Here is a 17,032-nt window from a genome sequence, read left to right as displayed (position 1 = left end):
ATATGTACTGAGATTCATTTTCTTCTGGGCTTACTCAATAAATCTACAGAATAATAATCATAATAGAATCAATTACAATAATACAAATAAGTATATAGATAGATATAGATATTAAGTGTGTGCAAAAAGAGCACTAAAAGAAAAAAAGTAGAGAGCCGGTGTTCACGGGTTCAATGTCTGTTCAGAAATGTGATGGCAGAGGGGAAGAAGCTGTTCCTGAAACGTTAAACGCGTGTCTTCAGGCTCCTGTACCCCCTCCCTGATGGTAGCAATGAGAAGAGGGCCAGTCCTGGGTGATGAAAGTCCTTAGTGATGGAAACTGCCATTTTCAGGCATCGCCTTTTGAAGATGTCCTCGATGCTGGGGAGGCTGGTGCCCACGATAGAGCTGACTGAGGTTACAACCCTCTGCAGCTTTTCCCGATCCTGTGCAGTGGCCCCTCCACACCAGACGGTGATGCAACCAGTTAGAATGCTCTCCACAGTAAATCTGTAGAAATTTGCCAGTCCTTGGAGAAAGACCAAATCTCAAACTCCTGATGAAATATAGGCTCCTTCCGCTGCCAAACATGGAAGGGCAGAGTTGGGAGGAGACGCCCTCGAACAATGAAGGGAGTAATCAGCTTGGGGAGTTGGGGGGGGGGGCGGGGGAGGTGCACATCAGTGGTTATAGTAGTGTGGTTTTTAAAAATAGTGTTCACAATATTTAATGTATTAACCAAATAACACTAAGAATGTGAAGAGCTTTTCAAAGTGCTTCTCTTTTTGTTTATATAGATTTTATTCTGAATATTGTTTAGATTTTGGAATTTTAAAGAACATCACCTGGAATTACTAGTTGAAACCCTGACCATAACCATGAGCCGGGGTGGGGGGTGGGGGGCGGGATTTAATCTCTTCGGAGCCCGTCACCCTGACTGGGATTTAAGCCATCGGCAGCAGCTCTTCAAAGTCCTCTGTCCTGGGCCAGTCTGCAGGTGTGAATCATCTTCCAGGAGCCTTCCTTTCCCAGGGCTGAGGCCTTTGGAGCTTCGGTTGACGTTTCTGTAGCTCTGGGTTTTTACAGGATGGGTTGCTAGCCTCACACCCAACCCTCCTCATTCTGCAGCCGGGCTTGGGACCGTCCATGGTGGAGTTAAGAAAATCTGCACTGACTTTAGAAAAGAAGAGACAGATGCTGAAAACCTTGAACAAACCGCGGGGACCTCTCGGTAGGACAGATAGCGCAGAGGAGAGAGCACCGGAGCTCAGAGTTTCTACATGAAACCGTAAGGGGAAGCACTGTGAACCGGGATGTTTCCGCACACCCGTGGACCTGAATAAACGCAGTGGAATTTGGAACTGCATTGTGACAGTTTCCTGAACTGCCCGCATAAAGTCTGGGGTTCAGCTGGTGCGGTAAGATGTGGATCGGAGGGTCTGATCATCCACTGCTTTGATGCAGTGAACTGCGCTGTCCCAGTGCCTAGCACGCAGTGTATATTACTAGTGTCAGTGTCCAGCTCTAGTCCTCAACACCTGGCGTCTAATGATACACCCAGGGCCCTATATCCAGTGCCCAGTGCCCAGCACCCAGCCCCCGGATTCTGGTGCCCAATGTACAGCACCCATTGCCCACTGCCCAATACCCAGTGTAGTGTCATGCCCGTAGCCTAGTGCCCACTGGCCAGCCTCCGTGTTTAGTGTTTAGTGCTAGGATTTGGAGTGCAGTGCCCTCTGTCCGCTTAGTGTGCTTTCTCTGCCAGGTGTGGCCATTGTAAGGGAGACCAGCCCTGCTCTCCCGAGGACGGGTCCTGCCTGATGTGTGAGGCGGGTTGGACTGGGAGCCGCTGCGACCAGCTCTGCCCCGCCGGCTCCCACGGAGAGAGCTGTGCGGGCCAGTGTCCCCGGTGCCGGGATGGTGAGCCCTGCAACGTCCACACAGGTCACTGTGCGGCCTGCGACCCGGGATGGACGCAACCCAGGTACGTGATCCCGGCCTGCGCGTACTCCCGGCGCCGCTCGTTCTCCTGTTTCCGTTCACGACTTCGGCCCGCGACGGACTCCACGCACTGTGCACTTCCATCCGTGCGCGCTCTTCCTGTCCCGCATGCTCCCGGCGCCGCTCGCTCTTGGTTCGACGCCCCCAGACATGCGTGCTCTCCCAGTTCCGCGCTCCATAAGACACAGGAGCAGAGTTAGGCCATTCAGCCCATCAAGTCTGCTTCGCCATTCAATCATGGCTGATCCCAGATCTCACTCAACCCCATACACCTGCCTTCTCGCCGTATCCTTTGATGCCCTGACCAATCAGGAAACTATCAACTTCCGCCTTAAATATACCCATGGACTTGGCCTCCACCGCAGTCTGTGGCAGAGCATTCCACAGATTCACTACTCTCTGGCTAAAAAAATCTTCCTCCTTAACTCCGTTCTAAAAGGTCGCCCCTCAATTTGGAGGCTGTGCCCTCTAGTTCTGGATACTCCCACCATAGGAAACATCCTCTCCACATCCATCCTATTAATTCGGTAGGTTTCATTGAGATCTCCCCATATTCTTCTAAATTCCAGTGAGTCCAGGCCCAAAGCTGCCAAACGCTCCTCATATGTTAACCTCTTCATTCCCGGAACCATCCTCGTGAGCCTCCTCTGGACTCTCTCCAATGACAACACATTGTTTCTGAGATATGGGGCCCAAAACTGTTGACAATACTCCAAGTGCGGCCTGACTAGTGTCTTATAAAGCCTCTGCATTATCTGCTTGCTTTGATATTCTATTCCTCTTGAAATAAATGCCAACATTACATTTGCCACCTTTACCACAGACGCAACCAATAAATTAACCTTCTGGGAGTCTTGCACGAGGACTCCCAAGTCCCTTTGCACCTCTGATGTTTGAACCTTCTCCCCATTTAGATAATAGTCTGCACTATTGTTCCTTTTACCAAAATGCATTATCATACATTTCCCAACACTGTATTCCATCTGCCACTTTTTTGCACATTCTTCCAATTTGTCTAAGTCCTGGTACAATTGCATTGCTTCCTCAGCACTACCTACCCTTCATCTATCTTCGTATCATCCGCAGACTTTGCCACAATGCCCTCAATTCCATTATCCAAATCATTGACAAACAATCTGAAAAGTAGCAGTCCCAATACTGACCCCTGAGGAGCACCACTAATCTCCTATAGTCAAGCAGAAAAGGCACCTTTATTCCCACTCGCTACCTCCTGCCTGTCAGCCATTCCAGTGTCTTTCCTGTAACGCCATAGGATTTTATCTTGTTAGGCAGCCTCATGTATGGCACCTTATTTTACTTTTGAAAATTCAAGTAAATGACATTCACTGCCTCTCCTTTGTCCATCCTGCGTGTTTCTTCCTCAAAGAACTCTAATGAATTTGCTAAGCAAGATTTCCCTTGACAGAAACCATGCTGATTTTGACTTACTTTATCATTAGTCTCCATGTACCCGAAACCTCATCCTTAATAATGAAGTACAACACTTTCCCAACCACTGACATTAAGCTAACTGGCCTATAATTTCCTTTATTTTGCCTTTCTCCCTTCTAAAAGAGTGGAGTGACATTTGCAACTTTCCACTACCCTGAAACTATGCCAATACAAGTGATTCTTGAAGGATCATGACCAATGCATTCATTATCTCTTCAGCAACCTCTCTCAGGACTCTGGGTTGTAGCTCATCTGGCCCGGGTGACTTATCCACCTTAAGACCTTTGAGTTTCCCAAGCACTTTATTGCTTTGTAATAGAAATAGCACTCACTTCTGCTCCCTGACACTCCCAGATCACTGGCACACTGCTAGTGTCTTCCTCAGTGAAGACTGAAGCAAAATACCCATTAAGTTCATCTGCCATTTCTTTGTCCCCCATTACTATCTCACCAGCATCATTTTCCAGTGATCCAATATCAACTCTCACCTCCCCTTTACTCTTTATATAACTGAAAAAGAAAAATGTTTGGTACCCTGCTATGGGACATATCTATCCCACACCTATTCCCAGAAAATTCAGCCACCTCTGCTCTGCTGGCATCCCCAGCAGTATCCTCCTCCAATCCACCTGGACAAGCTCCTTTCTCATGTCTCTGTAATTCCCTTTATTCCATTGTGATACTGACATGCGTCTCCCTCTCAAATTGCAGTATGAATTGAATCATATTATGATCACTGTCTCCTAAGTGTTCCTTTACATTAAACTCCCTAATAAGATCTGAGTTGTTGCACAACAGTCAATCTAAGATAGCCTTTCCCTGACACCAACTTGATTTTCCCAATCCCCTTGCATTTTGAAGTCCCCCATTACAATTGTGACATTACCCTTATTACATGCCCTTTCCAGCTCCCTTTGCAATCTCAACCCCACATCTTGGCTATATATGATTCCCATAATGTTTTTTTTTACCATTGCAGTTTCCTAACACCACCCACAAAGAATCAACATTCTCTGACCCAATGTCACCTCTTTCTAAAGATGTAGTTCCATTTCTTACCAACAGAGCCACACCACTGCCTAAGCCTTCCTGCCTGTCCTTCGATACAAAGTATATCCTTTGATGTTACGCTCCCAACTCTGACCTTCTTTCAGCCAAGATTCAGTGATGCCCACAACATCATACTGACCAATCTTTAATTGCGCCGAGAGTTCATCCACCTTATTCCGAATACTACACATTTAAATACAGCATCTTCAGTTCTGCATTCTTCGGCTTTTTGAATTTTGCCTCTGTGGTACAATTTAACTCTTTGCTCTATCTGCATTTGTTCCCAATCATTGGCTTGTCCTTCCTTACATTCATGTTACACCCCTCATCGACTTGTAAACCCGCTGGCTCATCCTCAGCTCTATCATCTGGGTCCCATCCCCTGATATATTATTTTAAACCACCCCCACAGCTCTTGTAAACCTGCCTGCAAGAGTATTGCTCCCCCTCGGATTCAAGTGCAACCCATCCCTTTTCGTAGAGGTCACACCTGCTCCAGAAGAGTCCCAATTATCTAGAAATCTGAATCCCTACCCCTGTTCCAATTCTTCAGCCACGCATTTATCTGCCACCTCATTCTATTCCTATCCTCACTGTCGCATGGCACAGGGAACAATCCCGTGATTACTACCCTTGAGGTCCTGCTTCTCGGCTTCCTTCCCAACTCCCCGTATTCTGCTTTCAGGACCTCCTCCCTTTTTCTTTCTATGTGGTTGGTACCAATATGTACCACAACTTCTGGCTGCTCACCCTCCCTTTTCAGGATATTGTAGATGCGTTCAGAAACTTAGTGGACCCTGGAACCTGGGAGGCAAACTACCATGCTGTATTTCTTCTTCGCGTCCACAGAATCACCTGTCTGTCCCCTCTTCGTTCCATACACCTAACCTTCTCACAAGCCTCAGACCGTCCATTGTCCGCTCCTGGAACCGTCCCACCCGAGCACCACCCCACTAAGTATGCGCTGCACCCTCTCCAGTGCAATTCCAGAGTGTGGGGCAATTCAGCTGTGGCGCTTCCTGAATACCCCCTCTACAGTGCGATGCTCCTTCAATCCTGCCCCCCTTTATTCTTTGCAAAACTACACAAGATACAAACATTCAGCATTCACAATAGTGAATAAATTCACATTAAAATATGATTGTTTCTGTTTATAAAACGGTTAATTACCTGGGGAGGGTCACCACTCACGGTAATCTCCCCCTCCCCCCCACCATTTCCATCATAACTGCATGTTCCCTCTTCAAGGACGGCCGGGCAATTCGAGGGGCAGACAGTCGGCCCCGGCAGAGCCCTCGACTGTCCGCCACCTGGACCTGTGAACGGCAATCCTGACCAGGCCCCGACCAAGTCCACGAGTAAATCCTGCAAGTGTGTGAACCTCCCTCAGTATTTCCCCTTCCACTGTGCTCCCTAGAGGTTGACGCCTCTTCACATTGACTTGCATGTTGTAAGACACAATGCCAGTGCACGGTTCCTCTGTTCACTGTATCCAGTGCATGGATCCCTGTTCACTGTATCCAGCGCGCGGTCCCGCAGTTCACGGTATCCACCGCACGGTCCGTTGGTTCACTGTGAGGTCTGGTGCTCTAGTGCGTGGCCCGGCGGCCTGTGCACAGCGGTGCAGACTGTGATTGCTGGGAATCTCTGGTGCTCTGAGCTCGCGGTGACCACACTCCCTGTTACCGACCAGGTGTGACACTCCCTGTGCGACTGGAACCTACGGCGCCGAATGTCGATCATCCTGTCCGGACTGTTACCATGGGACATGCCACCACGTGACAGGGGAATGCATCTGCGATGCGGGGTATACCGGAGACAGGTCAGTAACCAGGAAAGAGCCAGGAGCACAACACAGGGTCACCCATCGCTGACACCAACCACACAGCAACACTGTCACACTAGGTATCCGGCAGTGACTCTGTACAGTTACACAGTGATCCTCATCTGAATAAACAGTGACTCTATACAGTTACACAACAATCTTCACCCTGAATACACAGTGACTTTGTACAGTTACACAGCAATCTTCACCCTAAATAAACAGTGACCCTGTGCAGTTACACAGTGAGTGACCCTCACCCTGAATAAACAGTGACTCTGTACAGTTACACAGTGACCCTCACCTGAATAAACAGTGACTTTATACAGTTACATAGTGACCTTCATCCTGAATACACAGTGACTCTGTACAGTTACACAGTGACCCTCACCCTGAATAAATAGTGACTCTGTACAGTCACACAGTGACCCTCATTGTGAATACACAGTGACTCTGTACAGTTACACAGTGACTCTCACCTGAATAAACAGTGACTTTATACAGTTACATAGTGACCTTCATCCTGAATACACAGTGACTCTGTACAGTTACACAGTGATCCTCACCCTGAATGAACAGTGACTCTGTACAGTCACACAGGCATGTTTGGCTGGATGGTCTGCTGCTTCCAGACATTAGACTTGTACAATATGGCCCAACCAGTCCATAAGCAGGATGCCAATCCAAGCTCGTTCCATTTGCTCGTGTTTGGTGTACATACTGTGAAATAGTTCCAGTCCGTGTCTCTGTCCAGGTACAGTACCTCTTGAATGTTGTTAATGTACCTGCCACAACCACTTCCTCTGGCAGCTCGTTACACATCTGGACCACCTTCTGGGTGAAGTTGCCCCTTCGAATCCTATTTAGTCTCCCCCCCCCCCGCCCCCATCGTAAACTTATTTTCTCTAGTTGTATGTTCTAGTCGCTTCATCGCCTGATATGGTGGAGCCTCCGCAAAGGACCGGAAAAAGTTGCAGAAAGTTGTAAACTCAGCCAGCTCCATCATGGGCTCTGGCCTGCCCCGCCATCCGGGATAAAGTGATGCCTGGAAAAGGCAGCATCCATCAACTGCCCCACCCCACCCCATCACCCAGCACCCAGCACATGCTCTGTTCTGATTGCTACCATCAAGGAGGAGGTACAGCAACCTGAAGACCCACACTCGACGAGTCAGGAACACGTTCTTCCCCTCTGCTGTCAGATTTCTGGATGGACATTGAACTCATGTACACTACCTCGCTATTTTCATTCTTTTTTCTCTCCTCTTTGCAATACTTATCAATGTTATATATATTTCTAATTGTAATTTATAGTTTATTATTGCGATAATGTATTGCAAAGTACAGCAACCTATTTCATGGCACACTGTCTGCCAATGATATTAAACCTGATTCTTGATTCTCCAACTCCTGGGGAAAAGACTGCGACCATTCACCCGTCTATGCCAATACTATCTATCAATATTGATCCTTTGTTTTCACACTGTCCTGGCCATTGGTTGATTCTCTCTCCCAGATTTCAGTATTCCCAGAGTTCTTGTTGTATTCCAGCTGTAATTCCAGCTGCCAGATGGGAACGCACGGCGTGAACTGCTCGATGAGCTGCCGCTGTCTGGGAGCGACGTGTGACCACGTGACCGGAAGCTGCCCTCTCAGTGAGTGTAAAGATCAGCCTTATTCGTCACGCGTAATCCAAACTTTCAATGAAATGTGTTGTTTGCGCTGGGGGCAGCCCGCAAGCGTCAACGCACTTCCGGAACCAACATAATATGCCTTCAACTTAATAACGCTAACTTGTACCTGTTTGGAATGTGGGAGGAAACCGGAGCATCCGGAGGAAACCCACACAGTCAACGGGAGGATATACACATTCTTTACAGACAGTGACTGGAATTGAACCCGGGACGAAGGCGCTGTAAAGACTTACCTCTACCATGCTGCCCATAGTGATCGATCTGTCCCTGACCACGGGGATAGGGACGCATCCCAACTTCTACCGAAGGGAATTGGACCTCGTATTCTGTCGCCCAGTACACCATGTCAAAGTGAAATCTCACCTCTTTCCAATATCCCACATCAGACTGGGATTGGACCTGGTCGCACTGCCCCCCCCCCCCCCCCCCGGTAACTCACGTTAAATTGGCATTGGACCTGGTCCCGCCACTCCCTGATATCTAACATCAGACTGGGATTGGGCTAATCCTTGTTTGCAGGTTTTCCACATTGAATTGGAATTCGATCTGTTTCTCACCGTTCCCCAGATTCCACATTCGGTTGGGATCAACGTGCTCTCCAATATACCATCCATATTGGGTTGGATGTGGGCACGTGGCCAAGTGGTTAAGGCATTGGACTAGCGACTTGAAGGTCGTGAGTTCGAGCCCCAGCCGAGGCAATGTGTTGTGTCCTTGAGTAAGGCACTTAATCACACATTGCTCTGCGACGACACTGGTGCCAAGCTGTATGGGTCCTAATGCCCTTCCCTTGGACAACATCGCTGTCGTGGAGAGGGGAGACTTGCAGCATGGGCAACTGCTGGTCTTCCATACAACCTTGCCCAGAGTGAAGACTTTCCAGGCGCAGATCCATGGTCTTGCGAGACTAACGGATGCCTTTACTTTATTGGGTTGGGATTGGGCCAGACCCTAGTGCTCTTGGTATCCCACGTCAGATTGGGATTGGATCTACTCCCTAACATTCCCTGGAATGTTTAGGATCAGGCCCGCTTTCTCCAGGGTCCCACGCTGGATGGGGGCTGCAGTGGCGGGATCCCGTTCCACTCGGTAGTAATTCCTCTCCGGGATCTCTTCACGTCCCATTGCCGGCGCTGCTGCCTCGCTGGGAGAACGAGCGTCCGCGGGGTCCTGAGCTCCGTTGTGCAGATGGTCCCGCTGGGCCGCTAAAGCAGGGTTAATCCCACAGGAATTTCACCTCTGGCTCCTGGTTGAAGGGAGGTGTAAATGGCCCAGGTCCCAGCTTTGCCATTTCTCTGTCGATTAACATTTACCCTAATCCCTCCCCGGTACAGTGACCCCCTCCTGTCCTCGCTCACTTCAATGCCCCCATCATCGATTTTCCAGCATCGGCCCTCACCTCCAAAATCCCCTCCTCTGAACTTCGCGGCTTCCCTCTAACCCCTTTACGAATTCCGTGTTCTTCTCCCACTCCGCAGGTACGGCTGGAGTGGTGACAGCTGCCGTTCTCCTTTCGATCCTCCTGTTCCTCTGCCTCCTCTGCTGCTGCTGTGGAGGTGAGGCGGACGATCCCGAAGGCAGGTAGGGAGTCACCGGCGTTTTCTGGGGCCGAGGGCCGAGGCTGGGGGGAGGTGGACTGCGTGTGGAAGTATTGGGTACTTCGTGGGAAACAGTGGCCGCCACCCTCTGCATATTCAACGCTTAGGTCGTGACAGCGTGTCAGAGGTCCCCTGTGTGTTATTGAGGACAGGGAGGCAGGTGAGGCCCAGGAGTCTATTCTGCCCATCTCGATGGTGTCGGTCTTCTGAGGACTTTAGATGGCGATACAGTGGAATGTATCATTTTGTGTCAACGACCAACACAGTCTCAGAATGTGCTGGGGGCAGCCCACAAGTGTCGCCATGTTTCTGGTGCCAGCGTAGCACGCCCACAACTCACTAACCCCAACCCGCATGTCCTTGGTCTGTGGGAGGAAACCTGAGCACCCGGAGGAAACCCACACATTCAAGAAGGAGAACGTGCAGACAGTGCCAGCAATTGAACCCTTGGTACTGGTGCTGTGAAGTGTTAGGCTAACGTTACTGTTGTGCCACGCTTCCGCCTCTCAGCTCATCCTAGACTGATCCTGTGTCTGATATCCCTACTGCCTTGGTCCTTTCACGGGCTCCTTTCTCCTCCCCCCCCCCTCCCCATGGTTTAAATATCCCGAAATATTGAGGAGTTCTCCTGTCGGATCTGTTCAGGGTCGTGGACAACGACAGTGGACCAATAGCAAGGATGAAGCATCACGTCTGGTGTGTGCTCGCCAATCTCCGCTCTCCTGCTTCCTGCTTCACCCTCGGCAATCAGAAACTGCCAAAGGTTACAGGTGAGAGTGAACAGTGTGTCTATAAGTGAGAGTGAACATGGATGTGATTGGATAGCACGTCCACAAGTGAGAGTGAACCTGGGCTGTGATTGGACAGTGTATCTACAAGAGAACGTGAACCTGGTTGTGATTGGACAGCGTGTCTACAAGTGAGAGTGAACATGGATGTGATTGGACAGTGCGTCCACAAGTGAGAGTGAACCTGGGCCGTGATAGGACAGTGTATCTGCAAGTGAGAGTGAACATGGTTCTGATTGGACAATGTGTCTACAAGTGAGCGTGAACATGGTTGTGATTGGACAGTGTATCTACAAGTGAGAGTGAACCCGGGTTGAGATTGGTATGGCCACACAGGAAATTGAACCCGGGCTGTATTTGACGGTGCAGATGCAGATTAGAATGAACCTGGACAGAAATGGCTAATACCAGGAGAGTGGATGAAAGTACAGGGGATGTCAGAGGTAGTTTTTTTTTAACAGAGAGTGGTGGGTGCGTGGAACGCGCTGCCGGGGGTGGTGGTAGAGGCAGGTACATTAGGGACATTTAAGAAACTCTTGGATAGGCAAATGGATGATAGAAAACTAGAGGGTTATGTAGGGGTGAAGGGTTAAATTAACTTTGTTGTTGTTCCTTTTCCGCCATGTGGGGCATCGGGCGGCATTTTTGCCGCTTCTGCAGCATTTTGTCTGTTCTTTACGCGGCCGAGTTGCTAGCTCGTCGCTCAACCGAGCACGGATGAAAAGCGTGCAAGGAGCCGGCCGGATTCAAACCCAGGCCGGCTTCGAAGTCTGACGGCCGAAGCCACTGCAACACTGGCTGAAGACTGATTTTAGAGCTGGTTAGAAGGAGAGCACCAAGTCGGTCACACGGAGAATGTGCAGACTATGTCCAGCATCCCCGGAGACTGAACCCAGGTCTCCAGAGCTGTAAGGCGGTAGCACTGCACGCTGTGGTGCTCTGCACTCGTACTGATCATTTTCCTGCAGTGTACCCATATCCACAATTCCCCCAATACCCAGAAGCATACAGGCTACTGTCGAGTCCGTCAGGCGAGTGTGTCCTGTGGTGGTGAGTGTATCGGGAGGGGTAGACAATAGACAATAGGTGCAGGAGTAGCACCGCCATTCACTGTGATCATGGCTGATCATCCACAATCAGTATCCAGTTCCTGCCTTGTCCCCATAATCTTTGATTCCGTTATCTTTAAGAGCCCTATCCATCTCTTTCTTGAAAGCATCCAGACACTTGGCCTCCACAGCCTTCTGGGGCAGAGCATTCCATATATCCACCACTCTCTGGGTGAAAAAGTTTTTCCTCAACTCCGTTCTAAATGGCCTACCCTTTATCCTTAAACTGTGGCCTCTGGTTCTGGACTCACCCATCAGCGGGAACATGCTTCCTGCCTCCAGCGTGTCCAATCCCTTAATAATCTTATATGTTTCAATAACATCCCCTCTCAGCCTTCTAAATTCCAGAGTATACAAGCCCAGTCGCTCCAATCTTTCGACGGATGACAGTCCCACCATCCCGGGAATTAACCTTGTGAACCTACGCTGCACTCCCTCAATAGCAAGAATGTCCTTCCTCAAATTTGGAGACCAAAACTGCACACAGTACTCCAGGTGTGGTCTCACCAGGGCCCTGTACAGCTGCAGAAGGACCTCTTTGCTCTTATACTCAATTCCCCTTGTTATGAAGGCCAGCATGCCATTAGCTTTCTTCACTGCCTGCTGTACTTGCATGCTTGCTTTCAGTGACTGATGTACAAGAGTACCTAGATCTCGTTGTGCTTCCCCTTTTCCTAACTTGACTCCATTTAGATAATAATAAGTGAGTGTGATTGGTGGGTGTATCGGGAGGGGTAGTGAGTGTGATTGGTGGGTGTATCGGGAGGGGTAGTGAGTGTGATTGGTGAGTGTATCGGGACGGGTAGTGAGTGTGACCGGTGAGTGTATCGGGAGGTGTAGTGAGTGTGATTGGTGAGTGTATCGGGACGGGTAGTGAGTGTGACCGGTGACTTCATCGGGAAGGACGGTGAGTGTGATTGGTGGGTGTATCGGGAAGGGTGGTGAGTGTATCGGGAGGGGTAGTGAGTGTGACCGGTGGGTGTATCGGGAAGGGCAGTGAGTGTATCGGGAGGGGTAGTGAGTGTGATTGGTGGGTGTATCGGGAGGGGTAGCGAGTGTGACCGGTGAGTGTATCGGGAAGGACGGTGAGTGTGCCAAGAAGGGGTGGTTGGAGTTAGACCCGGGACGCACTGCTTGATGCCAGTAATAGTTACCTCCCTGTTCACCCCCCCCCCAGTGTTGCCCCACGACGCCGACCTCACCCTGAACTGCAGCTTCATTGACACCCCCTCGGCGGTCTGGGACTCGGACTCGTTCGACACGGACGACGAGGGTCCGGTGTATTGCACCCCGCCCATGGAAGGTGAGCGGGAGGGGGTGAGTGCTGTTGGAGAGGGTGGGGGCGCGGTAGGACACGCAAAAGGAATGGGTGGCGAATCCCCTACTGGAGGAGGTGGGATGTGAGAGGGGAGGGTCAGGGATTTGCAGGCGCAGGTGGTGGGGGTTAACAAGAGTGGAGGGGGCTGTGAGTGGGGACGGTTGAGGGGGTAACTGAGGGTGGGAAGTTGGGGAGGGGAGAGTGATGAGCGGGTGAAGGGCGATCAGGGTGGTGCTAAAGGGTAGATCGGGATCCGATGGGAGCACTAATCCTCTGCGCTCTCTCTCCTCCATAGAGAGTCTCCCGTCAGCACCAGGCAACACCTACCAGGAGCCGGGCTCCCGCTGTAACTATCTGCCGGCCGAGACGGGGGAGGCGGCCAGCGAGGAGCGGCTGCAGCCGGTGCAAATCCCCCGCACCTCCAGCGTGGCTGCTCCTAAGCGGCCGTCGGTCTCCTTCGCCGAGGGCACCAAATTTGAGCCAGAGAGGCGCCGGGCCTCGGCGTCAGAGCCAGGCTCCCGCCCCCCGAGGAAGGCAAAGCTCTCTTGGAGGCTCAGCCGGTTGCTCATGGCACCGGGGGAGCCGGCGGACCCCAGCCCCAGCCATAGCCCGCTCGCCGAGCCCCGGGCCAGCGACCCCGGCGCTGCGCCAAGCTCCCCGGGCCCCGAGGGGAGCGACCCCGGTGCTACAGAAGGTCCACAGGCACCCTCAGGTGGCGAGGGGCCAGCGGCCGGGAAGAGGCCAAGGAGCTGGGGCCTCTCCCCGACAGGAGGGGTGGTGGCGGCCGGGACGGTGCGCGCGGCGCTGAGGAGGTTCGGCGGCTCCCGGCGCCGGCGGCGGGCAGGTCCCGCTGACCGAGGGGAGGGCACGCTCCGGGCCCAGCCTGGTCCCCAAGAGGGGCCCTCTGCGCCCGGGGCCAGCGGCAGCCTGAGCAGGAGGCCCCTCATCCCCGCTACTCCCGTCCTCCGTAAATTAGTGGCCAATGTGGTCGTGGTCGAGGACAGCGGCGCCCGGCTGGGGGTGGTGATCCCTATTACTGCCCCCGCCCAGGACGGCTGCTCCCCCGAGGGGCAGCAAGCGCACGACATGCCGGCCCCGCCTGACTCCTCCAGGTCGGCTGAGCAGGACCGCTGATGAGAAGCGGCGAGTGGGGTTGGGTGTTGGGGTGCGTGTTTATGTCCCGTGTCCGAGAAAGACTCCCCTTCTTTCTGCAGCGAGCAGCAGTCCGTATGGGATGCCCTCTCCGCAGCAAGGCATATCCCTGAGGGGAGTGGGGCTAGGAGAGCTGGAGGGGCCGATGGGCCTGTGGGGTGGGTAAAGGTTGTGGATACAAGGACAGAAGGGAGAGACCGGCTTTGGGCTCACTGAATGCACATAGTGGACTCACTAATATAGAAACCATAGAAACTACAGCACAGAAACAGGCCTTTTGGCCCTTCTTGGCTGTGCCGAACCATTTTCTGCCTAGTCCCACTGACCTGCACACGGACCATATCCTTCCATACACCTCCCATCCATGTATCTGTCCAATTTATTCTTAAATGTTAAAAAAGAACCCGCATTTACCACCTCATCTGGCAGCTCATTCCATACTCCCACCACTCTCTGTGTGCAGAAGCCCCCCACATATGTTCCTTTTAAACCTTTCCTCCCTCACCCTTAACCCATGTCCTCTGGTTTTTTTCTCCCCTTGCCTCAGTGGAAAAAGCCTGCTTGCATTCACTCTGTCTATACCCATCATAATTTTATATACCTCTATCAAATCTCCCCTCATTCTTCTACGCTCCAGGGAATAAAGTCCCAACCTATTCAACCTTTCTCTGTAACTGAGTTTCTCAAGTCCCGGCAACATCCTTGTAAACCTTCTCTGCACTCTTTCAAACTTATTTATATCCTTCCTGTAATTTGGTGACTAAATCTGAACACAATACTCCAGATTCGGCCTCACCAATGCCTTATACAACCTCATCATAACATTCCAGCTCTTATACTCAATACTTTGATTAATAAAGGCCAATGTACCAAAAGCTCTCTTTACGACCCTATCTACCTGTGACACCACTTTTAGGGAATTTTGTATCTGTATTCCCAGATCCCTCTGTTCCACTGCACTCCTCGGTGCCTTACCATTAACCCTGTATGTTCTACGTTGGTTTGTCCTTCCAACGTGCAATACGTCACACTTGTCAGTGTTAAACTCCATCTGCCATTTTTTAGCCCATTTTTCCAGCTGGTCCAAGTCCCTCTGCAGGCTCTGAAAATCTTCCTCACTGTCTACTACACCTCCAATCTTTGTATCATCAGCAAATTTGCTGATCCAATTTACCACATTATCATCCAGATCATTGATATAGATGACAAATAACAATGGACCCAGCACTGATCCCTGTGGTACACCACTAGTCACAGGCCTCCACTCAGAGAAGCAATTCTCTACCACCACTCTCTGGCTTCTTCCATCGAGCCAATGTCTAATCCAATTTACCACCTCTCCATGTATACCTAGCGACTGAATTTTCCTAACTAACCTCCCATGCAGGACCTTGTCAAAATATCTGTCCACTTGTCTCATTCCCCCCTCTCAGTACTGCCCCCCCTTTTTTTACAAAACTACTAAAGTTTATTTACACAAAAATACAGAAAATACGAACATCTAGTATTTACAAGGCAGTGAATAAATTGAAATTAAAATGTGATTACTACTGTCTATAAAACAGCCAATTCCTGGAGAGGGGCTCCGCTCCCGGAAATCCCTCACTGTACCCTTTGCCACCGCATGCTCCCTCTCCAAGGACAGCCGAGCACGAACGTAGCCTCGGACGAGGAGCAGGCAGTCGGCCCCAGCAGAGCCCTGGACTGCCCGCCGCCTAGACCCATCAATGCCATTTTGGCCGGGCCCAGGAGCAAGCTGACTATTAAATCCACAGAGTGACCCGCTCCCTTCCGTACTGGGTGCCCGTCCAAATGAAGCTCGCGGCTGAAGTCCGACCAGAGCCTGAGCAGCGGCCCTTTCAGAAACTCAAACAGGGGCTGCAACCTCCCACACTCCATTTATACGTCGGTCCCACACTGACTCCTCCCGGCCGCAGAATGGACAGTTGGACGGTGAACGTACCTAAAAGTCTATTGCACGACAATGCCCCATGAAACACCTTCTGCCCCAGGTCGCCAATGTACTGGGGGTCTCCCCGACTGTCGGATGGTAACACGGACCGCTATGACGAGTCCGGTCGCCAGACGAGGGTGAAGAAGCGGAACGTGTACAGGAGCAGCCTGTACAGGAAACGCTTTGGCGCGTGGCGAAATGGCAAGGCGGGCATCGCTCCGAAATGCCTGCGTTATGTGGATTGGCACTGCCACAGTATGAGCCAACCTCCAACAGTGTGACCCTCCATCAGTGCCGCCGAATTTTTTCAGGGAAAATACCAAAACCTTGTTAATATTAAAGTATCTTCATACAAGCTTCCAACCTCAAGACCCAGGCTGTGAAGGAGATGCTATTCCGGAACAAACTGAAGAAGAATGGGAGTCCATCATGCCACCCGATTCCTCGACTTGGACCAAGAGCCCACCCTCTCCCACGCAGTTTGCCCGTCCCTCAGTACCGCCCCTCCCACAGTGTGACACTCCCTCAGTACCACCCCTCCCACAGTGTGACCCTCCCTCAGTACCACCCCTCCCCACAGTGTGACACTCCCTCAGTACCACCCCTCCCACAGTGTGACCCTCCCTCAGTACCACCCCTCCCACAGTGTGAAACTCCCTCAGTACCTCCTCTCCCCACAGTGTGACACTCCCTCAGTACCGCCCCTCCCACAGTGTGACCCTCTCTCAGTACCACCCCTCCCCATAGTGTGAGACTCCCTCAGTACCGCCCCTCCCACAGTGTGACACTCCCTCAGTACCACCCCTCCCACAGTGTGACCCTCCCTCAGTACCACCCCTCCCACAGTGTGAAACTCCCTCAGTACCTCCCCTCCCCACAGTGTGACACTCCCTCAGTACCGCCCCTCCCACAGTGTGACCCTCCCTCAGTACCACCCCTCCCCATAGTGTGAGACTCCCTCAGTACCGCCCCTCCCACAGTGTGACTCTCCCTCAGTACCACCCCTCCCCACAGTGAGAAACTCCCTCAGTACCTCCCCTCCCCACAGTGTGACACTCCCTCAGTACCACCCCTCCCACAGTGTGACCCTCCCTCAGTACCACCCCTCCCCACAGT

General features: G+C 51.6%; 1 protein-coding gene across 1 annotated transcript in view; it reads left to right on the top strand.

Annotated features, from left to right (window-relative positions):
• The window catches only part of scarf1 (scavenger receptor class F, member 1), a 33,546-nt gene extending 18,674 nt beyond the window's left edge, over window positions 1-14,872 (top strand). Inside the window, exons 5-11 of the mRNA XM_063031974.1 lie at window positions 1,745-1,963; window positions 6,176-6,304; window positions 7,855-7,958; window positions 9,476-9,578; window positions 10,241-10,365; window positions 12,670-12,795; window positions 13,106-14,872. Of these exons, the coding sequence (XP_062888044.1) occupies window positions 1,745-1,963; window positions 6,176-6,304; window positions 7,855-7,958; window positions 9,476-9,578; window positions 10,241-10,365; window positions 12,670-12,795; window positions 13,106-13,944 (1,645 nt within the window). The 3' untranslated portion in view covers window positions 13,945-14,872. The remainder of the gene's footprint in view (window positions 1-1,744; window positions 1,964-6,175; window positions 6,305-7,854; window positions 7,959-9,475; window positions 9,579-10,240; window positions 10,366-12,669; window positions 12,796-13,105) is intronic.
• Window positions 14,873-17,032: the final 2,160 nt, after the last annotated feature.

The sequence above is a fragment of the Mobula hypostoma genome, chromosome 23, assembly GCF_963921235.1.
Source record: "Mobula hypostoma chromosome 23, sMobHyp1.1, whole genome shotgun sequence".
NCBI classification, from domain to species: domain Eukaryota; kingdom Metazoa; phylum Chordata; class Chondrichthyes; order Myliobatiformes; family Myliobatidae; genus Mobula; species Mobula hypostoma.
The sequence above is the reverse complement of the archived record's forward strand: the minus strand, read 5'-3'. Positions and strand labels throughout refer to the sequence as shown.